This window comes from Octodon degus, unplaced genomic scaffold (assembly GCF_000260255.1).
Source record: "Octodon degus isolate 3935 unplaced genomic scaffold, OctDeg1.0 scaffold00045, whole genome shotgun sequence".
Classification (NCBI taxonomy): Eukaryota; Metazoa; Chordata; class Mammalia; order Rodentia; family Octodontidae; genus Octodon; species Octodon degus.
The window spans coordinates 8,389,256-8,414,759 of NW_004524621.1; the positions used below are offsets into that span (position 1 = coordinate 8,389,256).

Sequence of the window (25,504 nt, forward strand, 5' to 3'; positions counted from 1 at the left end):
ATTTGAGCTCCTTGAATCTTGAGGAAGGCTGCGATTATAATGTCAGCCTCTGGAAGCACCCGCTGGGACCCAGAGCCTGTCCAACAGCCTTGTGGGAGGAAAAAGTCGCCACTGATGATCCCATGCTGGGTGCTCCAAGCTCGGGTCTTCCCCAGTGAGCATTTTTCTGTTTGAGGTGCTGGGGCCTCTGGGTGCCGCACTTCCTGTCATCCCAGCAATGTACCAGGACGGAGCTGCAGCCTGCTGTCCCTCAGCGGACATCACATTCCAGCCTGCTGGCCGTCATTTGTGCCCCCTGCCAGGGCTGCTGCCTACAGCAGCCGTTCTTCAGCCAAACAAAGGGAGATTTTCCCTTCCACAGGGCTTACAGGCCTCACAAATGCCTTACATTCCAGGAGCTGGGAGAGAGGGAGGCTCCTGTGGTTTCTAATTAAGCCCACAATTTAAATAACAATTCATACAACCCCTAGAGTGGAGGGAAATGCTAACCCACCCCCCTTCCCAGGAGAGGAGCTGGGTGGCCCTGGCCGAAAGGTAGAGAGGCTTAGTGCTTCCCCTTTGTTAGATGCCTGATCAAAGAGGGCAAAGGGGCAGTCATTCTGAGAGCCTGGGGTGAGCTGGTACATGGCAGGGGCATGGTTGGATGTGTTCCTGTCCTTTGCTTTTGATGAATGTGCCCTGATCACAGTTGGGGAATCAGAAATTGGAGGAAAGTGTCTGTGTTCCCTCAAAGGCTCTGGCAAAACATAGAATTTATTTAGAGTCCCCTCCCCCTCCAACCCGCCCAGGTGACTTATCTTCCTCTGTCCCTAGTCAAACTTCTCTTGGAGAGAGTTGGACTAGGCTCCGGCTGCCCTTCCTGTGAGGACCCCAGGAAGGTCTGGCTCTCCTCTGGACCTAGTACATGGGTGTTGAGAAAAGAGTCTTCTTTCGGGTCTTTTGCTTCAAGGCCTTTTCTGCCCTGGCATCCATCCATCAACGCCTGAGCTGCTTCTGTTTTCACTTGGCCTGTCTGGGGCCATAGTCATCTTTATAGTGTGTTGATCTCACCAAATTGTTGTCTAGTGACCCAAGGCTTGGCTATGTTCCAGATATGGGGAAAATGAAATGCTGAACGCAATCATCTCTGGACAAGCTCCTGTGTGCCTCAGCCAGCACCAGGGGCACATCAACATTTCCAGGCCCGGTGCATTCGTTTTTATTTTATTTTATTTTATTATTTATTTATTTTTGAGATGGAGTCTCACAATGTAATGCAGGCTGGCCTTGAACTCACTTTGTAGCCCAGACTGGCCTCAAACTCATAGCAGTCGTCCTGCCTAAGCCTGCTAAGTGCTGGGATTACAGGCATGTGGGTCACCACGCCTGGACTTGCACATTCTTGTTTCTAGCATTTCCTCTGTTTCTATCCCACTAAACTCACACTCACACCCGTGGAGTGCACCCTCCACTATTGTACTTCTGCGCTGTGGGCCCAGATGCTGCCCTGGCCTCACCACACTGTGCATGGAGCCAACCTGGCCGTGTGCACAGATGCAGGGGCCCTCCTGTCAGAGCACTGCTGGTGTGGGTTCCACTCCTGACCCGGGGGAGGGGGGCAGCTCTTCTTCCTGTCTCCTCTCCCCTCCTTCCCTTCCCACCCTGTTCCTCCAGCTGAGGCACAATTGGTGTTTAATAGAACAAAGCCTGGCTGTGACCAGAAGAGAAACAAAAAAACCCAAAGATGGCCTCACATCCATCCTCTTGCTCCCTGCAGGTGACCATAGCTGATGACTACTCGGATCCCTTTGATGCCAAGAATGACCTCAAGAGCAAAGCAGGGAAGGGAGAGAGTGCAGGCTACATGGAGCCCTATGAGGCCCAGAGGATCATGACAGGTGAGTGGACAGCTGGCACAGTGTTGTGGTTCATTTTGCTGCTGTAACAGATTGCTTGAGACTGAGAAGTTTATAGAGAAGGAGTTTATATAGTTTAGGGTTCTAAAGGCTGAGGCATTCAAGATGAGCTAGTATATCTGGCCAGGGCTTAGGTTGTATCTTAACACAGCAAGAGGGGGAAAAAAGCAGAAGGGCAAGCTGACACATGCAGAAAGATGGCCTTGCTTTATAACAGTACACTCTGTGGTCACTAATCCAGCCTTACAGAGCCAGAGGTCCCACAAAAGTCTTCATGAGAGTACCACGCCAGGACCCAAACATGTCTGCTAAGTCCTGCCCTGGACCACTGCTACATGAGAACTCAAACCAGCAGGAGTTTCATGGGGACAAGACATTTAAGCGTAGCACTAGGGGCTTCTAAGTCAGTGGTGAGGTGGTGAAGGAGCAGGGCCTCAGGCAGGCGTGGGCTTTCAAAGGAGGTAGTTGTTGAGCAGCAGCAGTGCTATGTTAAGACTTCCCCACAGTTACCACCATACGTTTTACCTGTATCAGGAAAACTTGGCAGAGTACAGGTATAAGGGTACTGTGGACATTTAACCATAGATAGGGACCAAAAACTAAATGGAAAGGGGAATGTTCTAGAGAAGTTTCTGACTGAGAATACAACATAAAAGACATAAAATTTGACCTTGAAGTCAGGAATGGTGGCTCAGGAGGCTGAGGCAGGAGGATTGACCAGCCTGGACTACATAGTGAGATTCTGTTTCAAACACCAAAATAAAATAAAAACTTTACTTGGAGCTTCCTAGAAGCCAAGGTAAAAGGGGAACTCAGGTTGAGTCACCTGTTTTCATTGAGTAGTAGAAAAGGGAATACCCAAATGTATTCCCAAATTAATAGAAAGGGAAAGAGACATGCCATGTACCCAGAAATCTTTGTTGGCCACAGCTTGGAAACTCTGGAGGAGCGCAGCTGTATAGGAAGCATACTTTCTCTTTTGGCTGTTTTCTGTTGGGCTTGGCTGACAGAACTTTGTCAGAGCAATTGTGTGGGACCCTGAAGCTGTGGCCAGATGTCAGCCACCTGCAGGGAAATGGCTTGGGTGTCTTTAAGGAGCACACAGTTATCAGCTATCTTGGGCAGAGCTTTGGCATGGAAGTGGGAAGGTCACAGGCCCAGACGCTCCCTCATGGTCCTCCTAGCTCAGGAGCTGTGGGAGTTGCCCTGACCCACTCAGGAGGGAGTACAAGCCACACGAGCGCCACAGCGTATGAAAGTGACTAGGAATGGTCTTAAAACTTCTACAGCTTTTGAGCCTATTGAAATAGTATAGTGGGTGGTTGGAAATTCTGGCTATAGATGCCTTTCTGTGGACTTCTTACTGTTTATTTGACGTTGGTATCTTTGTATACTTCCTCTTGAATGAATTAGGGTTTAAGGGAAAGAGAGTTACAGGTGGTGAGTGCCTAGTATATGCTGGGCCCCTTGCTGAACATTAGTTCCTAGGGCTGTGGAAGCCACTGTTGCTTCAGATGCAAGTCCAGTACCTTTCTCTAGGTCTCTGCCTTCTGCCCCTCCTGTTCATGGAACGCAGTCCCATGGCCTTCAGAGCTGTTAGACACTTGGCAAAGAGCAAGACACGGAGGGCTTGATCAGAAGGACTTAGGCCAAACTCTAGGGGCCCAACCTCGCACTCACTCCTATCTTCTAATCCCTCAGCAGAACAGCCTAGAGGTGGAATCTTGGCCACACAGGTGTGCCCAGGCTCTACAGGGCCCTGAGGTTGGCAGCTACTCTAGCTCTTAGGCTGACAGTGGGAGGGAACTGAGGCCCTGCCCCTCCCTGCATTCCAACCAGTCTCAAATTCATCAGGCTTTGGCCAGGGTTTAAAAGAGTTACAGTTACCAACCTTGGGACAGTGGTACAATGAGAATGTCAGCGTAGCAAGGGCTCCTCAGTGTCATCTGAACTCAACTGCCTCATTCTACAAATGGGCAGTCTAAGTCCAGGGAGAAGAGACTTGCCCAGGGATGCACAGTGAGTTAGTGGCAGAATGTCAAGTGTGGCTGTGTTTTGCAGGGAAGACTTTGGGGTAGGATTCAGAGGAAAGTAGAATTTTGTGCTGGATGCTAAGCATCTCAGAGGCAAATAAATGACAGGAGGAAGGACCCAAGGCTGGAGCCCAGGCTGGTACTAGGCTTCCTGCTGGGCACTTTGGCACACATGCTCACTGGCCCTGGAAATGTCCCTGTAGAGGAGATGTCCAGTTCTACAAGTGAGTAAAATACAATCATCTATTGGCTATGCCCCACAGGTGGAGGTAGATGGTGCAGTCTGCTGGACTTACCAGTTTGTACACCCTCCTCTGAAGAGAGCTCTGATACAGCTTTACATGTTTGCTCCCTATTTGGGGACTGTGACTCAGTTTACCACATTTTCTGTTTTTAAGAGTGTAGATGGGGGGCCAGGGAGATAGCTCAGTGCAAGGACCTGACTTCAATCCCTGGTTTCGCTAAAACAAATAAACAAATAAACAAGAGTGTAGATGATTAGAAGGAGGGTTTTCTACTTATGGTCATCTTTCTGCAGCTCCCTGTGACTTGGCCTCCTTTGTGCTTACTGTCACTGCTGTGATTGATGGTGGGGTGGATAAGGGCAGGGCAAGCTGTTAGCATGAGTGCTTCAGGAAGGAGCTACTGGCCCAGTGGACTGAAGTGCATGAGTAGGGAGGATGGGCAAAAGACATAGGAGGTTGGCTCTGGGGACAACTTCAGAGCTGGGGTGGCACAGAAAAGGTTAAATTTAACCTTTCGGAGTGATCCATTTGGAGATGATTTGATGTTTTATATGTATGCATGCATGTGACTTCTACGAACGGAGTGACATCTTCTGTCCCTCTCCACCTGGATGTCACGCCCACATGAGGAGCCCAGGCTGGAGTCAAGCAGATCTGGGATTGCCACTTGCCACTCAAGTAACCCATGGAACTCAGTTTCTGCCTGCGCAGGAGGAGCCCCATAGCAAGCAGCCAATAGTACATCCTGCTGCTTTAGATTGCTAGTGTTGTGTGACCGTCACGGAGTGTATTCTGGGTCTCGGGTTTTCCCTGTGTGTGGAGTGGTGGGTCAGTGATAATAACAAAGACATTAGAGGCAGCTGCCTAGTTCCTTACCATCCTATATCCTTTCTAGTATAGATGCCCCTTTTTACCAACAGAGAAACTGAAGCACAGAGAAGTTAGGTAATTATCTGAAAGCAACCCCCGTAGTTAGTTGTGGGGCTGACTTGCTATTTAAATGACCACACAGCACTTGTCCGGCCCCAGTACACTGCAGTTAGGTTTGCAGACTCCCCAGCACTGTCAGATTTGGGCCTGGATTATCTGATAAGGTATGGGAACATGAACTGGGCCTATCCTCCAGGCTGTGGCTGAAATGGAGGGGGGAGGGGTTGCCAGTTTTCTCAGAGACTCCTCCCTTGCCTTTTCTCTGTCTGCCTCGGCTTACCTTCTGCAGGGACTATGTCACCCACAGGAATTCTGTTGTGGCTCTAGGATGGGTGTTCAGTTGGTCATGAGCCTCAGAGCCCAATGGCTCATGGACTATGTGGGCCTTGCCTTTACCCCATTTCCTGTTGCCCCAACAGAAGTTCCTGAGGTTTCTTTAAAGCCTTCTGGTGCTGTGGAACCCAATTGGAAAGCTAAAGACTAGATTAAAGCATTCTTTTTGACGGTGAAGAAACTGAAGCTCAGGGGTCTGGGGAGATGGCTCAGTAGAATAAGCGCTTCCCTGGCAAGTACAAGGGTCTGAGTTGAATCCCTGGTTCCACCAAATAAACAAAGAGAGAGAGAGAGAGAGAGAGAGAGAGAGAGAGAGAGAGAGAGAGAGACTGAAGCTCAGAGAAAAATCATAATTTTTTGGGATAATTTTTTAGTCCATTGATTAAATATAAAGCTGTCATATGAAGCAGTGAATTACCCATTCTGAGAGGGGATTTCTTAGCCAGCTAGCACAGAGATGACATGGCTGGCAGTTAAGTCTCTGATAGGAGGTTGCTATAAGTGACCTGGAATCTATATTAACTTTGAGCGCTGGAATGTCAGGATTCACTGTGACCTACTTTGGACACCTGATGATTGTCATGGGTCATTGAGGGACCCACCCTACCAAAGGAGCAAGCACTGGAGACCAACTCTAACTGGAAGAGAATCTGAATGGGGCTGGTGCTTTCTCAGTTGTACAGATAGTTTAGTCCTGTTTCCTCTCCATCTTGCTTGGCTCACCTCTCAAATTCTGGGCTTGGCCTCTTCTGTACCTATGTAGGCCTCAATTTCCTCATGCTTAAATTAAAGCAAAAGAATCAGAGCATTCCTGGGTTTCCTTCCTGTGCCAGTGTCATGTATTTGTTGTCCCCAGGCCACACCCCCTGTTGAGCCTGTGGATCAGGCTACCTCACAGCTCATTTTTTTCCATTTCCTTGAGTCTCTCTCTCGGACTCGGTGTCCCCAGATGACATGGAATCCTGCCAGTATAGTATGATGGGTGCCTGGGGCGTTAGGCTGCTTGGCTTCTGCAATTATCATAAACAGGGCACACGATTCTGGTATGAGTCTCCTAAATAGAAGACTAGCTTTGCGCACATGCTGAGGTTGTGATTATGGGAGCAGAGGGTCTGCTTGGTCCTTCATATTCTTGCCAGTCTCCATGGGGTCCCCCACTCACCTGTTTGCGTCCTAGCCATTGCAGCATGATGTTGGATCAGGTGAACCTCAGGTCCACTGAAGTGGAGTTTGCCTTAACAGGGGCTCTAAGCCAGGCTGTGTTGGATATGGACCAAGAGCCTGAACAGACACCATCAGTGCCCTCCAGGAACATCCTGGAAGCAGGGGCATGGCCCAGTGTGCTCCGTGCTAGGCCACTGAGATGAGCAGGTGGATCTCTAGGGACCACGAGGGCTTGCAGCTTCCAGTTTTAGTAATCTGGGTGGGGTGGTTGTGGTGGTAGTGAGAGCTGGAGATGGAGGTGTTGGAGATGCCTGAGCAAAGGCTGGAGGTGCTTCATCCTTCTTGCTCAGAGGAAAGACAATAGATAAGAGGTTTAGTATTTCATAACGCACTAAGGACCTGGGGCAAGAACATATAGAGATCTATGGGTGTCACCAAGCCTGTGTCAGCCCAAAGCATGGAGAGCCTTGTCTCTAGGCTGTGGGCCCAAGGACATCTCAGAGATGGCAGTGTAAATGCTGGTTGTTGGCTTTTGTGGTTCCCTGCCTGTGAGGCAGTGCTTCAAGGGCTGTCTCACTTAATCCTCATGATGAACCTGTGAGATGCAGGTGCTTTCCTGCCCCCATTTTGGAGAACACTGAGTTTGGAGAAGGTGAAGTAAGCTGAAACACACAGCCATCCCATGGAGGGGCTGAGAAAGTAACTGGGCAGTCTAGAGTTGCTGAGGCCCCTTCTTAGGTGTGACTAACCCTTCCTTCAGCATCCTCTATAGAATTATTCAAAGTGTCATCGCACAAGATGAGTCACTTAAGCATTAATTGAAAGCATTTTCACATAATTTTTAATATGTAAGCAATTACACATTAAAAAGTCCTTAGCATGTTTTTATTATTAAATCAACTTTATAGCATAATAAGAGGAAATTAAGAGAAAGTCACTTCGCATGGAGCCCTGCTGCTGTGACATGGTTGTCTTCCTTGCTGATGGTTGCTTTCTGCCCTTCTTACCCTATGTGCTGGGGGAGAGGGGACACTGTCCTGATAAAGCCAGTCCACAGCCAAGAACAGATGTCCTTTCATGTCTTGTTATTCTGTGGGTGGCCTCTGCTTGTGGTAGTACACTTGTTGAGATAATTGTTTTCCAGTTCAGAGTTCTGCCCCTGACTTGCTGTATGACAGTGCGTAGGTTGCTTCTCTTCCTGGGCTTTAGCTCCTTCGCCTGTTAAATCAGCTTGTGCTTTTTTCACAGGGAGTCATGAGGATCCAGGGGAAATAACGATTGTGGGGTGACTTTTAAGCTCTGGAGTAAGCTGCCTATGCGCCCACATTGTACTTCCCTGGCTGCCACCCTTCCTAAGACTGTTCTCTGCCCCACCCACCCCACAGGACTTCTGTATCCTGGCTCCTGGTGCAGAAGTGCTGCCCTGCCCCCCAGCATGCACATGGCCCTGTGCTTTCAGGACTGGCAGCTCTGTAGGCTCTGCCTTGTGCTTCTACCCAATTCTGGACAAAATCCTCTGCAAATCATCCAGTGCTCAGTCACAGGGGTCTAAGCTGGGTACCAAAGAGGCTTTCCCCTATTTCTATGTGCTCTGTCTCCTCTGCCCTGGTCAAAACAGTGCTGGTCTCCTGGGAACTGGGGTGCAAACGTCCCTACTCCATAGTGCCAGGGTCCACTTCCACACACCCAGCTGGCCCTGCCCTGTAGATAGTTCAACTCCCCCGCAAGAAAGGGCCAGCCGGCCCTTTCTCATCCCTCTGTCTTTGCTACCTCTCCCCCTCTTCCTGCCCCATGCTGTCATGACTGTCTTGGTTACCACAGCACTGCCCTGGCTGGAGGATGCCAAGACGAAACTGCATACTAGCCACCGCCTCACAGGAGCCAGCTGCAGAGCGGGCCTCCTGACTTTAACCTGGGGCTCCTAGGCCTTGTTGTGATGTGACCTTGACTTCTCCAGCCTGGCAGACAGAAGGCTTTGTCATGGGCAGTGCAGAGTTCCCTGCTGGTCTGTAATTTACCAGAATGACTTACCTACTGAACAGGAAGGAGATAATCGAGTGTAAATAGATTTTGCATTAGTCACCCGATGACTTTCCTGTCTTGAGAAACAGTGGGACCTGCGTACCTGCCCAGCAATACATGCCTGCCAAAGCTGCAGGGTGGGGAGGGGAGTGGGAAGCTGGGTTTCCATGGTGACAGGGGAGGGCAATGAGAGTCATTTCCTCTTTTCTTGCACCATGCGCCCTTCTGCCCTGGGATCAGGAACCTGGGATCTAGGATGACAGAGTTCCAAAGTTTCAGGAAAGTAGCAGTAAAGCTGGAATAGGCTAGGGACAGCAGTAACTTATGGATGGTGTATTGCTGCAAGGGCCACTGAGGCACTCCACCCTCTAGGAAAGAGTTGACCACTCAATACACACAGTGAGAGAGAGAGAGAGAGAGAGAGAGAGAGAGAGAGAGAGAGAGAGAGAGAGAGACACACCCCGGGCCTGGCAGCACATGACTAATCCTTATACTTGGGAGGATGAGGCAGGAGGCTTATGTAAGTTTGAAGCCATTCTGGGTTACCTAGCAAGAGACTGCTTCAAAAAAGAAGAAATAAAACAGACCAAGAAAAATGACACTGGAAGGAGAGTCTGGAATGGGAAGGCAGAAAAGGATGGACTGCACTTCTGAAGCTCGGGCATCAGCCTAGGAAGGGTGGCATTTGAGCGGGAGCCCTGCCAGCGAGGCCTCTCTGGCCACTTTCCCCCCCCCTTTTGTCACTCAGTCTTGTTCCTTATGACATCATTATTTAGCATACCACATATTTTATCTTGTTTATGGTCTGTCTCGTCCCTGAAATGTAGTTGTAAGAAGGGTGGAGCGATCTTTTTTACCCTGCTGGAACCGTAGCACCTGAAGTAGTGCCTGGCACAAAGTAGGTGCCCAGTAAATATTGGCTGAATGAATGACCAGGTTAATCCACTCCAAGGCTGTAGGCATGGTCTGTAGAGGGCTGGGTCCCTCGTCAGGAGCCCAGAGACCTCCTATCCTCTGCTGAAGAGGTCCTTGTCTGCCAAATCTGAATTTAGTTATTTGCCTTGTGGGGGTTGAGGTGGGGCAGGGCAGGCACAGCCTCTGGCCTCTGGGTGGGAGGGGATGGAAATTGATCCTTGATGCCTTTTGACCAGTTGTCTGTACGGTTGACCAACTACATGGGAAAGCCTGGTAGTGCCCCTGCTTTGAGGACTGGCTGTAACCCACCTTCATTACTTCTCTGGCCCCAAAAGATATTTAGTGTTGTGTGAATTGTGCTAGAATCCCCACTAGCCCAATTCTCAGACCCAACGGCTCCAGGTGACTGGAGCTTTCTTCCAAAGCAGAGCACAGACTTGTCACAGGGCATGACCTTCAGGAATAGTGAGCTCAAGGCTATCCTGAACTGCACAGCAAGACCTTGCTGGTCTCCATGCAGTCTCTGCTCACCATATCTGTGCTGTTCTTGGTCTTCACGGAGGAGCAGACTGAGGGTCACCATGGACTGTCCCCTGTGTTGATGCCACCCATTCTCACATGTGTGAGTCCCTGACCTTTCCCCAGCAGCAGAGAGAAAGGGGCACTCTAGCCAAGGTAGATGAAAGGAGCAGGAATCTTCCTACTACTGCCCCAGCCTTGTGTTTCAGAATGCCCAAGAGACCTGCAGGTGCAGGTGCAGGTGCAGAAAGTGAGGGAACTACCTCAGGGACTCAGGTTGATGGTGATGAAGCTGTCATCCTCCTTTTCACACTGGAGCTTCTTATGGGTAGGCAATGCAGAGGCATGACCCAACAAGGAATTTGTTTAGGAGGACGTGACTGCCTGGATGTGGAGGATGGAGTACAGCAGTGAGGAGCCAGTCAGCAGGGGGACTGGTTCTGTGGCTCCAGGGGTGCTGCTGGGAGGATGGGCAGATGGGCTGGGGGAACTCACCAGCCACCTGAGTGCAGTTCCCAAGAGAGAGGAGGAAATGAGGCTGATGCTCTGGTGGGATCCTTGGAGAGTAAGAAGGTAGAGGTTAATTACCCCCTGGGGACTGACCTGTCTATAGGGGAGATGAGCTTCCTGGGCAGAGCCAGCAACTTCAGACACCTATGGGGCTTGAGATTAGAATCATTGGTGCTTTGCAGCAAGTGCTGGAGTAAAGGGGAAGGGCAGAGGAAGGTAAGCAAACAGGAACTCAGGTGATGAAAGACTCCAGGTCAGAACTTGAGGCTTTCGTGGAATATCTCCCCAGCAGTTAGAGAGAGGGTCTGGGTCACCCTGAGAGAATCAAGTCCTTGTTTGAGAAAAGGGGCTGGTCTACAGGCTACAATTCTGGCTCCACTGAAGCCTGAAGAAGGAGGTTCAGTGACTACCCACACCCTGTTATTTGACTAATTATGGTATGGCTTGAGCTGGCTTTCTGGAAACTTCCACACATGGCAGAGATCTAGATTTAAATAACACCTTTTGTAGCTTAAGCCAGGAATCCCCCTACGGCTCTGGGAAGAAGCAAGTGTGATTGTTTTCATTTTGCAGACAAGAAAGCTGAGTCATAATGACCTACTGGAACTCCCTCTAGACCCCTTCCCTCGGGGGGTCTGCCTGGTGGTGTGAGGGAGGTATGCTGTGTAGCAGCAAGTCCAGTGTTTATGTTAAGTCCCTCCTCAGAGGCAGTGGAGTGGCAGGTACCTCAGGTTTGGTCTTCTCCCTAAGAATCTTGCCTTTCTGCTCTTCTAACTGGCCCACGCTGTCTGTGTCATTGTGGCATTCTGCTGCTGGTCCTTCTCTGAAATGGGCAGCCTGAGCCTAAATACATAATATGCTACCTCTTCTCTCTGCCTCCTACTACATAGCTTGTAATCTGACCATGGCAGCTAACAAGTAATGTGCTAAGAGGGATTGACCCAGGGAAGCCTGAGCTTCATTGTTAGTCATTCCTGCCAATCCTTCATTACTGTTCATGTACTTAACGTGTCACCTCCTTTTTTGTGTGTATGGTACAGTGAGTTGAACCCTAGGTCTTAGCACTGAGCTATAGCCCCAAATCTTTTATTTTGAGACCCCTATCTTAGTGAGACCCTCTCACTGATGCCAAGTTGGGCAGACCTGCCTCTGTTTCCCAGAATGCCAATATGACAAGTATGCCCCAGCATGATAGGTGTACACCGCCATACTTGTTATCACTTGTATCCTAGTGAGTAGGATCACGGGGAAAGCAGGCTTGGAGCCCTGACCCTCAGACCATTTGTACCAGAGGTTTAACATCCCTCCTGGAACTCTCAGGTGATGAATGACTGCAGGTCAGAACTTGAGGCTTTAGTGGAACATCATATCAACAATCAATGGACTCTTCCCCAGAGGCATAAAGGCCTTACTAGTCCTGGAAGTAGTCTCAATGTCCCCAGCCAACTCGTTCTGTGATCTGGCCAGTATGTCAGGCCTACTGGCCTATGGCCCACCAATCTGCTTAACCTTGAATCTCCATGTGAAGACTGGCACGTATGTACTTGTCCTTCTATCCCCAGCCACGTGGCCCTCAATGAAGCCACCCTAGCCAACATGTCAGCTACTAATGGACTCACTCCCTCTGGCCTGAGTTCTTACCTTTCTAGTAAACAATCTTCATCATGCCTTTTTTTCAGCACTTGTGCTTGCTGCCAAAAACCCTCCCTAGCCTGCCTAGGGATTTGTGTCCTGGTACGGCAGGGTTCTGAGTAGTTTGCCTCCTCAGCTCCTACCTAGAGTTGTGGGTCCAGCACCATGTCCTGAACTAGGTTCCCAAGCATGGGTAAGTCCTTCTGACTCTGCCCGAGGGCACCTGGCATCACACCCACGAGTCATGGAGAGCTGGTGTTACTGTTAAGATCCATGGCCCATTTTTAGCTGACTTTGATCTGAACTGTCAGATGCTTCTAAAAAAACTTAAATCTACCTCTTGGAAGGAACACTTTGGAACTGATTTAGAATAGGAGTCTCCAGTCACCTCCTGTGTTAAAGGCAAATAAACAGAACACCAGGAGATGGAGGGGGTGCTTGTCGATTCCCTGTACACGGTCACTGGGGAGCTGTGTTAGCCTCTACTCCATGGCGCCTTATGTGGTATGATGACATTTTGCCAAGGACAACCCCCTGCGTGCAGCTAGTGCCTCCTTGTTTGGGGGAACCACTGTCTGTAAATGATAGGTGCTTTCTTCCCTGGTACATGCCTTGGTTTGTGGCTGACGCGCTTGGAGTTTTCCTGGCTACCTGGACGTGGCATTGGGTAGGGTGGGCTTTTTTCTGCTATCCCCTTTAGGACCCCTACCCAAACCCTCTGTCTGCAGTGACTGATGGTTTTGTATTGCTCAGGTTAAAAATGAAAATAGTGAGGATTGTCGCTAAAGGTCTATGAGAAAAACTTACTTGTTTAAAGAAATCTGTGGATTTGTAGAGATTCCTCATTAGTAGCATCAAATTAGTTCGCCTTTATTTTTTCCAGGACCTTGGCCTCCAGCTGCATGTAGGGAATCATCGCCATCATTCTGTGTGTTGTGTGCATTTACTTTTACTGATTACAGAACATCTTAGATATTATCTCATTTTGTCCTCAGAACAACCCTGGAGTCAGTCCTCACTATTCTCATTTTTAACACAAAGCAACTGAAAACCAGAAGAGCTGGGGGCCTAAGCTAGGGTCTCCTTTTTCTGAGTCACTTTAGTCTTTCTCTACTGCAAGCCCTTTCTTCTGCTGGGAGGAGCTTGTACTATAAAGCAGGTCCCGTAGGGAAAGGTTGCATGTCAGTACTCCTGTCCCCAGATCTCCCATATTCAGGGAGATCTTTTTCTTTCCTGTTCATCTCCTCTGCCCTCTTAAATGTGTATACTCAAAAAAAAAAAAAAAAAAAGTGTGTACTCATCACATAAGTAGTAAACCACTGAGCGTTGGCATCAGTGTGCTGAGTATTGGTGGGAACTTGGAAAGAGCCCACGTGGCCATCAAGGGAATCCAAACTTTTGTGGGGACATGACCTCTTTCTTACTCCCAGAGCTACCTGTGGCCCTGTGGTCCTGGCCACCAGGCTCACTCTGCTGACAAGCAGGGCTGTAGAGACCTCAGCCAAAGAATGTTCAGCCTAGCTCAGCTGCATGAGGCCACCAGGCTGCAGGACAGAACTGTCAACCTCTCCTCAACTCACAAAGAGCCTGCATATTTTTATGTCTAGAGTAAGGAAAAGCACATTGTGCCTCGAGAAAGATCCCTGGCTTTAACACTAGATACAGAGCTATAATTACCATCTTTAATTACACAATGGTGCTTTGCTAGGGAGATAGGCTGGGTGACCCCCTCCTCTTCTGAGAGGGCTGGCTCCATCTCCTTTCATAATCGCTAACATAAACACACACGAATGCTTGAGGTTTCACAATTATGAAAGGAACATTCAGAGTCGCCTACCAAGGACTCCTGTCTTTTTTTTTTTTAAGGACTCCTGTCCTTTTGAGGAGAAAGAGATGAGCTCTGTGGAAACATGCAAGTGCTTTCTTGCCTGCTGCTGAAAAAAAATGCCCATTTACCTCAGAACTAACTTGATCTAAGAAATAGAAAGAAAAGAACAAGACTTCTAGGGATGCTAAAATAGAAAAGGAAGAGCAAAGACAGCCGTGTAACAGCCACTCTTGTGTTCATATGTGGAGCACATCCATGCTTCTTTGATTTTTTTTTTTTTTTTTTTTTTTCAGCATTTCAGGGAGGTAGACAGGGCCATGGGGAGCTATCCCCACTGTATGAGAAGTACGGGATGAAAGCTCCCGAGAATAAGGGACCTTGCTGGCATCACACAGTGCACCAGGACTAAGGCAGGCTTTTGTACTTGTGTGGTAGTTTTTGTGGTTTGTTTTGTGAGATCTCTCAACCCCTGAGTAGCAGTCTGGGGCTCTGTGTGGCAAGTAAAGTCTGTCAGCACCAAGCTCGAGGGCCAGGTGCTCCACGGCCATCGTAGGACTACGAAGCACAGCCAAGTCATCTGTCCTCAGAAGGACTGCACATATTAGCAGGCAGCATCAGCCTCCCAGCCAGGAAGTAGGCCCACAGCAGGTGACCGGACACAGTGCAGGGATGCAGAGGCTCCCTGGAGGCCACCCAGGTGTCTACCTTTCACCATAGGTCAGAGTGAAGGGCAAGCTACCGTGAAGACTTGTGAGTCAATTTTATTTTTTATTTTTATTTTTTTGCTTTTATTTTTATTTTTATTTTTTTGATAACAATAAAATTCTTCATAGGAAAATTTGCATGGGTTTAGGTACACAATTTCTGTACAAGTATAGGCAGACATCATCAGATTTGTACTATCACATACATATGTTATATTTCAATTTTATATCTAATTATGTGGGGACACCAGGGCAAGGTGCAAGGGCATTGTTGAAAATGGAGATTCTGGGTCCCTATTCTTTTTTTTTTTTTTTTTAAAGACAGGATCTTACTCTACTCCAGGCTGGCCTTGAACTCACTATGTAGACCAGTCCACCCTTGAACTGGCAGTCTTCTTGCCTCAGCTTCCCGAGTGCTGGGATTATAGGCATGCACCACTTAACCCAGGTTGGGGCCCATTCTTTAGAGACCCCTCTCTGTATCCCAGCAATCTGCATTGTAGTGCATGGTCTGTGGTTCTGGGAGAAAACAGTCTCTGACTTATGGACAAAGTCCGTTCTGGGAAAATTGTTCATAAATTGGGCATATTTATAAGCTGACAAAGTGAGTCTTATGCAGTACTTACTATGGAGGGTCTGCCCCATGGTTGGAGTAACCATGCTGTAGCAAAAGACTCAAGTTGGAGTGCTTGCAACTCCCATCTGATCTGCTGGCAAATTTGTTGTTCCTGACTTCCTCCTTCCCTTTTCTACCTGTGGGCATCTCTTGCTGTCTTTGTGACATTCATGCACGACCTGAGGACCTGTCCTGGGGCTAGGAGAGCAGTGGAAATCACCTTCTAGAGTGCTGGTTCTGACCTTGTAAATGTAGGAGCAGATCGGGGCTGCAGGTTGAGTGAGTCATTAGAGAGGAGAAGTCCTAAGCAGAGGAGGACTAGGAGCTAACCCCAACTCTTCTGACTGCTGCTTGGACAAGGTGTTGCCCTGTTTCCCATCTCTAAGATCAAGGCTTCAGCCCAACTCAGTGAGGTAGCACTAGCTGCCTCCATAGTAGCAGTAAGACCTACAGCATATATAGATTTCTACCAGGCTCCAGGACGTGGTTTCCCAAAAGCCAAAAAAGCCTTCCTTATCATTGTTTAGGTTTGGTTGCTGTCTTTGAAGCACCTCTGTTTGCTCTCAACCACCATCACTTCTCCACATAGTTTATGACACTTGGTGTCAGCAGCTTCTATGCAGTGTCTTAGAAACCTTTTGGCCAATAAAAGTCCTAGCAACCTCCTGGGGAGGCCTTTCTGCAGAATCCTGCTTCTAGATGGTGCCTAATTTCACCATGCTTAGTTTAAAAAATAATTTTTAAAGGTGCTTTAAAGGACTGCATGTGCAGCATCAGAATAGAGAAAGTCAGCCATCCAAGATCCTGTGTAGCCACACTATTTTCTACCCTTACAGGGAAGAGCTCTCAGCCAACAGGGGAGCAGTAAAATGGGAACAAGGGACTGGGAGCAGACAGGGACTCCTCCCCTACCCAGAGCTTCCTCCTCCTTGCTGTCCCCTGATTAATTTCCCAGGCCTGCCCTAATCATGCGGATCGTGTTACTGTTCTGCTGGGAGTCCTTCAGTTTGTCCTATAGATCCATGCCCAGACTTCCCAGGCCTTCCTTGGGCCACACCTCTCTGCCTACCCCTTGTGCATTGCCTGGCTCCAAGAAGCACAAGCAGGGCCCAAGTGACTCACAGTCCGTTCCTCAAATCCCCCAGCTCAGGGTCTGGCAGTGGTTGAAACAGGATGAAACTGGGCCTTTCCTCTGTTCCCATCTAAGCCTCGCCTTTGAAGTCAGTTTAATGGCTACAAATGTAATAACCAGTTGGACTGCATGATCTCCTGTTTGTTCCTGGAAAATGAGCACACTAAAATAGGCCTTGAGGCTGTCAGAGCATGCATCTCCTAGATTTGAAAATGAGAATTGGCAAGTCCATTTGTGGGGTTCTGGGGCCTTTGCAGTGTAAGGTTTCTCTTGCTGCTTGCTGCTGCTGATCACTGGTGTTTAGGAGTCACAATTCTGAGAGCCCAGAGTGACAGGAATACTATAAAACCTTGTTGTGCCCCAGCAATACCTGTACAGATTTCTACCAGGCTCCAGGACATGGTCTCCCAAATACAAAAAAGCCCCCTTCTTATCAACTGCTGGGTGAGTGGGTGTTACTTTACCAGGGAAAGCAGCTATGCTATGGCAGAATGCTGGAGTGGCCTCTCACATAAGTCTGCTTGCTCAGCTGCACTGAGTGAGGACCAAGCATGGCACGTCATTCCACCGTTCCAGAGCTGTCCCTCATGGGGACTACTCTGGGACCTTAGGCCCCAAGCCCTCCCAGTTGCTCTTTCCCTAGTGAGAATCTGCTATCCATCATGTACCCTTTGTCAGACTAGACACCTGAGTTAAAAAAATAAATTAATTAAAGAATGGACAGCTCAGGGTCAGCCATAAAGATGAGGTGATTGGAGGTGGTGTGGCAGCACTTTGGGACAGCTCTGTCTACTCAGTGCTTGTTTTGCACCTTCTGTGCCAGCCTCTGTGAGCAGCCTAGAAGCATGGCATAAATGAGACCTCAGCCACAGGAGGCAGAGATACACTCAGGTAGGTCAATGAAGTGTCCTGGACCTAACTTCAGAGGATGGGAGCTCCTACAATATTGTCACTATTGCTGAGGTTCTGAGGGAAGAGGGGGCAAGAAAGGCTTCAGGAGAGTTGAAGCCGGGCTGAAATCTTGAGAGATAAGCAGGTCTGAGAGGAACGGACCTTGGGATGGTGCTTCTGGGCATGGTGATTCTGGATGCTTACAGGTTTCATAGGTGCTAAGCTGGCGCCTGAGCTAGGTCCTGAGAAGCACACAGCAGTGGGCACTTAGTGAGAAAGAGGAAAGGGATGGCTTTGCAGTTAGAAAGAACAGCCCTGAGGTGCCACACACCTATAATCCCAGCACTCAGAAGATTGAGGTAGGAGGATTACCACAAGCTGGAGTCCGTCTAGGCTACACAGCAAAACCCTGTCTCAAACCAAGAACAACAAAATTAACCGAAGAAAAAGAAAGAGCAACCTTGAATGTCCAGTGCAGCTGCAGCATCATAGGTTTGCAGGAACATGTAAGGACATGTGACTACCAAGATGTCTGCTGACCAGTTCGTGGTGAGTTTCCTGCCCAGTCCTAAAGAGTCTGAGCTTTATCCAGAGGACTGTCTGGAATTATTGAACCTTAAACTACCTTCCACTCACTTGCCACCATCACACCACATGATCCCATCACACCACTTGCTCCCCCCACCACATCAAATTATCGAGCTCTTTAGAATCCTCGTGAGGGGCTGGGAATATAGCTCAGTGGCACAAGTGCCTGCCTGGCAAGCACAAGGTCTTGAGTTTGATTTCCAATACAGAAAAAAGAAAAAGAAAAAAAAAAAAAAAAGAATTCTGGTGATACCAGGTGTGGGCACTGTGTGACAGATTCATTACACAGAACCTCTGCTCTCAAAAGCCTAGGTCAAGTCAGAAAACTAGGGTTAAGAAGTTACATACACAGAGTCACATGGCAGTTGAAGGCAGGGCTAGAAATGCCTTAAAGCCTAGGTGATTGATTGACATGTGAATGGAACAGATAATCGGTACTACTGAGGAGCAGAAGGGCCAGAATTCACCACCAGGGTGGGTAAGGACAGCACTCAGGAGGTGAGATCTAAGCCTGGCCTGCCCAGTCTTTGGGTGTTGAAAAGAGGAACTGAAAAAAGTCATTTGCTGATGGGTGGAGAGCAGGCTGAGCATGGCCCAGGGCAGGCACATCAGTGGAAACTCTGAGGTTTGTCATTCTGAATCTGTCCAGCATTTAAGGGGTAAGGAGCCAGCTAGAGTCCCAGAGATAAAGGCTGTGGACTCCTATCCAAACATTAGCTGGTTTACCAGTTATTTTTCAAGAGCTGCCTATAATCCCAGTTACTGGGGAAGCTCATGCAGAACTGCAAATTTGAGCCCAGCCTGGGCAACGGAGCAAGACCCTGTCTCAAAATAACAATATAAAAAAGGCTTGGGATATAGCTTAGCAGCAAACTGTCCTGAATTTAATACTCAGTACTATAAGAACAATAACAAAAAACAAGACCAAAAAAAAAAAATCCCTTCTGCTTTAAGTATTGTCCTTAGAGTTAGACAGGCCCATGCAGGCTGGGCATGTGTGCACTTGGTCACAAGATTCTGCATATGGGCAGGCCTGGGACCTGAGTTCAAGACCCTCTTCCATCAGAGGACTGGGCAGGCTGCAAGACCAGCTGCTCTATGTGCTACTTCTCCCTTCTGATGAGGCTTTGGCCTAAGCTCCAGTGCTGTGATCCATGCAAGAACCTAGAAAGCTCCACTTGGGTGTGAGAGAAAAGGTGGAGTTCAGATCCTCCTGAAAGCTGAGACACTCAGGCAAACCTCTGGGCAAGTGGCCTGGCAGCTTCCTCTGGAGTCTGCCCTGCAGTGCTCACCTGCTGCCCACAGCTATAGAAGCAGTCATTTCAACTTGGATACTTTTCAAAACAACCATTTCAGGTTGTCCACCACATAAGGAAGTCTCCACAAAGCGCCCCAGTATGTTCCATTTTAAACAGCAGGAACTTCCTAGTGAGCCTATAAGAGGAATTTGCTGCAAATTAAACCCCCAGGAAACAGTGATTTGACCTATTATACAGAATTGCTGGATGTGAGTCAATTGGATATTGAAAGGCCTGTGATGCTGACGTGGGTCTCAGAGTAACCGATCTCAAGCCATTCCTCTGGAAGATGTTAGTGTGCACTCGGGGGGCCTAGTGACGATGGTGACCTCTGCAAGAGAGTAAGAATGGCAAGATATTAGCTGGCTCTCTTTGGGCTTGTGATAGGCCCTTGTAGGAGCCTGTAGGTTTTCCAGATAACTCTGTTTTCTTCTTAGTTTGGAGAAACCCTCTTTTCTGTTTCCTGGCTCCCATGCTGTATTCTTTCTACTGTCAATGTTTTGACCCTGTCATTGATGAAAGAAGCCAGGCAATAATAGTCTCTCCTCCAGTGGAAGGTGAATAAGATTTTAATAAACTTTGGGGGGTCCATTCAGCAGGACTTCTGAGCCCCTGTCTTCCCTCAGGCGTGGAGCACACTATGACCACCACTTTTCCATGGACAGGCAGGCAGTGGCCAGCTGTCTGCCACAGTTGGCAGGAAGACTTGGAAAAGCAAGGCCTCCACCCTGAGGGTAGAAGGCAGATGGTTGAAATGTTAGGCTCAAAGGCCAACAGTGCCCTCATCAGAGGAGATGGGCACTTTGGGAGAGTTTAGAGAATTTTTTGGGAAGGATAGGGTGGGCAGCACCTCATCTCTTTGTCTCCGCAGGAAGATGAGCAAAGAGCCTCCTGGTCATGTGACCTGTGGCTGGTGCCTCCTCTGTCAGGGGGACGTGAGTGAAATCTGAAGTGCGTGCTACATGGTGGCAGCTGTAACATGACAGCTGCCGCCCTCTCCTCCAGCTCCTCCCCAGCCCTCACCTCCCCCAGCCCTGAGTGAGGAAGCACGTCTGGCAGCACCAACTCAGCTGTCATACCGCATCAGTTGTGCTAGGTTCCCAGCTCATGGAAACATGCCAAACGCAAACAGATGATATACTTAATGAAATACTCGGGAAGAGAGCTTTGGTTCCAGCTATTAGAGGCTTGAGATGTAACGGGAAGACACTCCTTTCCTGTCAGCTCTGTGGCTGGTGTTGTGTGAAAATGGGTCATATGTCTAAACCCTGGATCCTGTGTTCTCAGAACCTTGTCCCAAAGTGTAGGATCTTTCCTTTGGGATATAAATCTAAAACTACTGAATTGTAAGGTAGAAGTAGATTCTACTGAAAAGCACTTATATGACTAATACTATGAACAAAAGATGAAATAAGTTGTGTTCTTGTGGACTTAAGCCAGTTGACCATGAGTCATTTATATCACATGTCAGCCAGAAATAAGGTTGTGTGTTGTGCGGCTCTGCACACATACGTATATTCCTCCCTAATGTGTAACATCTGCACAGGGCCTTCTGGTTTACAAGCCTCTTTTATATCCTTTGTCTGGTTTTATTTCATAACAGCTCCGTGAAGTTAATATTAATGTTCTCCTCACTCCACTGTGGAGGCTGTGGAGGCTGTGGAGGCTGGGCTGGGGCAGGCCCCTCACCAGGAGCCTGAGCTGGTAAATGACCAAGCCAGGTTCAAACCTAGTCTCCCGAGTCCAATTCCAAATGTGCCTCCAGTGTATAGAACTGCCAGTGCATCCCATACTTGGAATCAATGGGAAGTAATTAATCATTTGAATTGCATTTGCATATATCCTAACATGAGCAAGGTTAAATGAGGGGTAAGACAAAAGAGACTATTACCTACCTGCCTGTTGCACCTCACTGTTACTCAGTGAGGTCCACTGACTTCCTTTGGCTATGGAGCTGTGGAAAGACCAGAGAGGTTGGAGGACTTGCCAGGGCTACCCAGCTGGAGGCAGCCATCTGAGAATCCCGTCCAGGTCTCGTGGAAAACTGTTTTTCTCTTCACAGTGTTGCTACAGGCATACATAGATAGAAACATGAAGAGAGGGCATTATGTTAAAGGGTCACTCATTAAATAAATGAGCAGCTTAGGTCATGTAGCTACCTAAAGGTTCAGTCATTTTGCAGACAGGCAGCTTGCTGTCCAGGGCCTTCCTGGCTGGAGCCAGTGCCTCCACTCCCAGTCTGAGTTCCAGTGAGTTTCACCCATTGCTCCCCTAATTCTTGGCCACAGACAAGCCTTCCTGTTCTGAAGTTTCTGTAGCTCTCTGGAATGCTCCTGGGGTTAATCCAGTTCTGTGTCACTAGCTTCCGGGCTGGACATGAACCTTAAATTCCAATATGGGCAACCCCTCCCTACCAGGCATGACTGCAATCTCAGGCTCATATCAGAAATTCCTTGTTTCTCAGCAGTGAATCCAGGTTCATACTCCCGGTTATTTTTAGGTGAGAACTTCATATTTTCTGTTACATCTTGCTTTGGTCTCCCTGCCTACCTGGGCTTGTACTTTCTGTCTGGTGATAACTGTTGGAGCTGCCTTATTTATAGACTCAGGCTTATTTTTCTTCCTTTTACTTCCTTTTTCTTCTATCTGACGTATAATTTCTCAAATAGGCATGCTTTTTTCACCTCCCTACTGTCATTCCCTGGGTCACAAGACTTAATCCAAAATACAAGTGCTAAGCTTCATCTCATTCCAGATAAAAGAAGAGGAAGGTCTCCAGCAGATCTCCCAAATCTCCTTGTAACATGGGCTGCTGCTTGTCATTTTATTAAAATCTCTTCCCTTGTCACTCATCTCATCTGCCATTGCCTCGTGGCTGAGACACTTGGCCTGTACATATCTGGTAAATGCTTTTTATATTCCCCGCAGAGAAAACCTGCTTGGTAAGGAGACTCAGACAGAAGCCTGCTAGAGGGCTGCGTGTGTATGCATATGTGTACGTCCTCACACTCCAGGCCCCAATCCACCTCTGGCTCCTGTGGCATATAACTGTGTCTACAGATGGCACTTGCTGTTAGGCCTTTGGTTGATGAACTAACTTTATTGGTGTCATTTTGTTCACGTATACCTCCCTGACTGTGGCAACAGGGCAACAGTGAGAATCCAACCTAAAATTTGATAAAACAGACTTAAGGTTGTTATGGTTTGTGTCTAGCTGTCCCCCCAAAGCCTCATGCAGTCATAGAGTTTTATCAGAGATAGCTGAACCTAGAGTGTGTATTGTTTTGTAGTGCCGTGCTGGGATTAAGAGTAGATGATTGCTGGATCATTCCACTGATTGATTGGATTGGCACAGCCCGAATCCCAATAGACTGGGTACAGTATAAGGGACAGAAAGAGTTTTGTCTTCTGTCAGTGTTTGTCAGCCTATGTATCTCTTTGTTTTTGTTGTATTCCCCTGCCATAAACTATTGCCACTCTGCCATGTGCTACCCTGCCTTGGAACCAGCTAATAATGGACCGAAACCTCCAAAAACCGTGAGCTAAATAAACCTTTCCCCCTTTACCTTTGGGTGGTGGATATTTTGTCTCAAAAATGAGAGAAAAGTAAGACGGGGATGTGACTTGCCCATCACCTCACATGGTAAAGTACAAGTCAGGGGATGCAGACCGCAGACCCCCTACTTAACTTGGTTTCCTCAGAATACTTGTGTGGCTCCATTGTACCTCTGCTACAGTGTGAGCCCTTTGGGTTAGTGGTACTCGAACAGAGGACAAATTTAAGTAAGACACCCAGGAAGAGTGTATGTTTAGGCTCCGAGCTTGTCTAAGGCACAGCCCCAGTTTTACCATTCAGCCTTTCCCCATTAACTCACCACACAAGTGCACACTAGGATGAGTGAGTGACAGGTGAATTAATATAATTTGATTCATGTGTCTGGACCTTCCCCTTTCTACCCTTCTAGCCAAGTGCTTCCCAGCACGAGGACTCTTGGATGTAGCTCCCAAAGCACATTTCCTCTGTGGAGCCTGGCATCCTGACAGTCAGTGGATTAGAGCTTGTTGTGCTGCTAGGATCCCTATGGTCCCTCAGCAAGGAGCCCCTGTTTCCTGAGGGGCAACCCATTTGTCCTTGTTCACTGTCATTAGTTTTTGGTTCCAGTTTACAGATCAAAACTGAGCAGTATTACTTGTGCTTAAAAGAAAGAATATCAAGCCCCATGGAGGGTGGTAGACCTTGGCAATGAAAACATGGGCCCTAAAAAGTGATTTTACCCATATAGTTAGCTATGCTTTGAGGAAAGCTTGCACTATATGGTGTGCTGAGAGCCAACTACTATTCTTTAAAATGTCTTTCAAAATTTGATTCCTCTGTGCCTAATAAGGGATATGTTTGGGAATATGGGGTAATTAAAATGTACATCTTGGAGTTAAAAGCCAAAACTTAAATTTGCTCCACACCTTATGCCATGGTGTGTATCTAGATGTCTCCCAAGTCCCCTGACCTTCATAGGCCAGACTTCTAGTGGGTGGTTGGATCATAAGGAAACTGTATTATACTTATCAATGGAGTTTACTGATAGGTTTATAGCTAAATGTGCTGGGGGGTGGGCTGGTTGGGAGAGGCAGGTCACTGGGGACATGGTCTGGAAGGGTAATCACCTCCCCCACCCTACCCTTTACCCTTAGCTTCCTCACTGCTACAAGTAAGTAGCTTTTCCTGTGCCCTGTCCCTCTGCCATACTGTTTCTTCTTTGGAGCCAGCCACAGACTGACATTAGAGCCAAAATAAACTTCTCCTCCTTTAAATTGTGGATGTTGAGTATTGTGTCTCAGCAACGAGGAAAAGTGACTAAGACACTTCATTTCCTAAAAACTTCGGGTGGGGAAACATCACATGAAATAGAAATTGTTTAGCAATAATCACTAAAACAGAAGCTGTTGATCAAAATCTTAGCCTACAAGAATGTTCAGTAGAATGAGGGATTCCATAAGCGTAGTGCAAAGCAGAAAATGTGAATGGTGGCTTGGCACACACGCCCAGTTATCTGTACTTCCTGTTGCAGCTTCAATTTCCTCATCTACTTGGTTTAATATAAAACTCCTGGTCCAAGTAGACACACAGTACCGTGAACAAGAGAAAGTGGATGGTCTCTATAGGCCATGTAACGCCCTCCTCCCTTGTTTTGTTTTGTTTTAAGACACGTTCTCTCTATGCAGTGCAGGCTGGCCTTGAACTCATGGCACTCCTCTTGCCTCAGCCTCTCAAGTGTCGGGATCATAAGAATGTTCCACTACACCTGGTACAACTTCTCAAAATCTAAAAAAAAATCTGAGGTATAATTCAGTGCAAAGGACTTGGATTTAATTACAAGTTCAGCACCAAAAAAGAGAAGAATCTGCCTGCAGAGATGAGGGTCATTAATAATCTGTGCTTTTGTTTGCCCCTTGCCCACTTGCTTGCAAAAGTAGACCTCTATTTGTATCTATAAACACATTCTTTTCTACATAATGCTGCCCTTGTTACAGCTCTTGTCCGAAGTCACTAGTTCTTGTAAATAGTTCTGTAATGTGACTGTGTGTTCATCCTATTCATAGTGATCATCCAAGTGCATTTATTCCCGCGTGTGAATCTGGGTATTTTTAGAATTGAAACTTTAAGCCATACGGTGTATAATACTAATTTACCTCCAACAAGGCCATATATACTACCTCCAATAGTCTGTGAGTACAGTTCCTTTCCTACAGCAGGCAAATGCTGTAATTTTTTTCTGAGCTAAAATCTGAATTTGCAAGACTGTTTGTTTATATCACTCTTGAATCAATGTTTATATCATTCTTCAACCAATGTTTTTGGAGCAACTGTGGAACCAGGTTCTGTGCTAGCAGTCACAGGAGGTGGATCAAAATGGATTAGATTTGGACTCTACCCTCAGAAGCAAGGGTAGGAGTGGTAGCTGAGTGTGCAAATTCCTAGGATGTGACAGAAGTCTTAAGGGCCCCTGGTTGGGGAAGACAGGCCCGGGACAGTGTTGGTGCCATCTTTGAGCTCCTACATTGCCTCCAGCACACTAAGCATTTAGTATTCTGTGTCTCAAGCTGCACAGAACCTGGCTTTCTGAGAAAGCAGTGTTTTAAGCTGGGGCACTGAGGACCTGCTAGTTGGAAGTGGCCACAGTGAAGAGCAGACTGCTGCCACTGCCACTGCTGCCACCACCACTTGCCGTCTCAGTGTTTTCCCTCCCCCCT

General features: G+C 47.9%; 1 protein-coding gene across 1 annotated transcript in view; it reads left to right on the top strand.

Annotated features, from left to right (window-relative positions):
* Window positions 1-25,504, top strand: part of Shb (SH2 domain containing adaptor protein B) — a 133,329-nt gene that overhangs the window by 52,367 nt on the left and 55,458 nt on the right. The window contains exon 2 of the mRNA XM_004631826.3: window positions 1,757-1,877. Within this exon, the coding sequence (XP_004631883.2) occupies window positions 1,757-1,877 (121 nt within the window). The remainder of the gene's footprint in view (window positions 1-1,756; window positions 1,878-25,504) is intronic.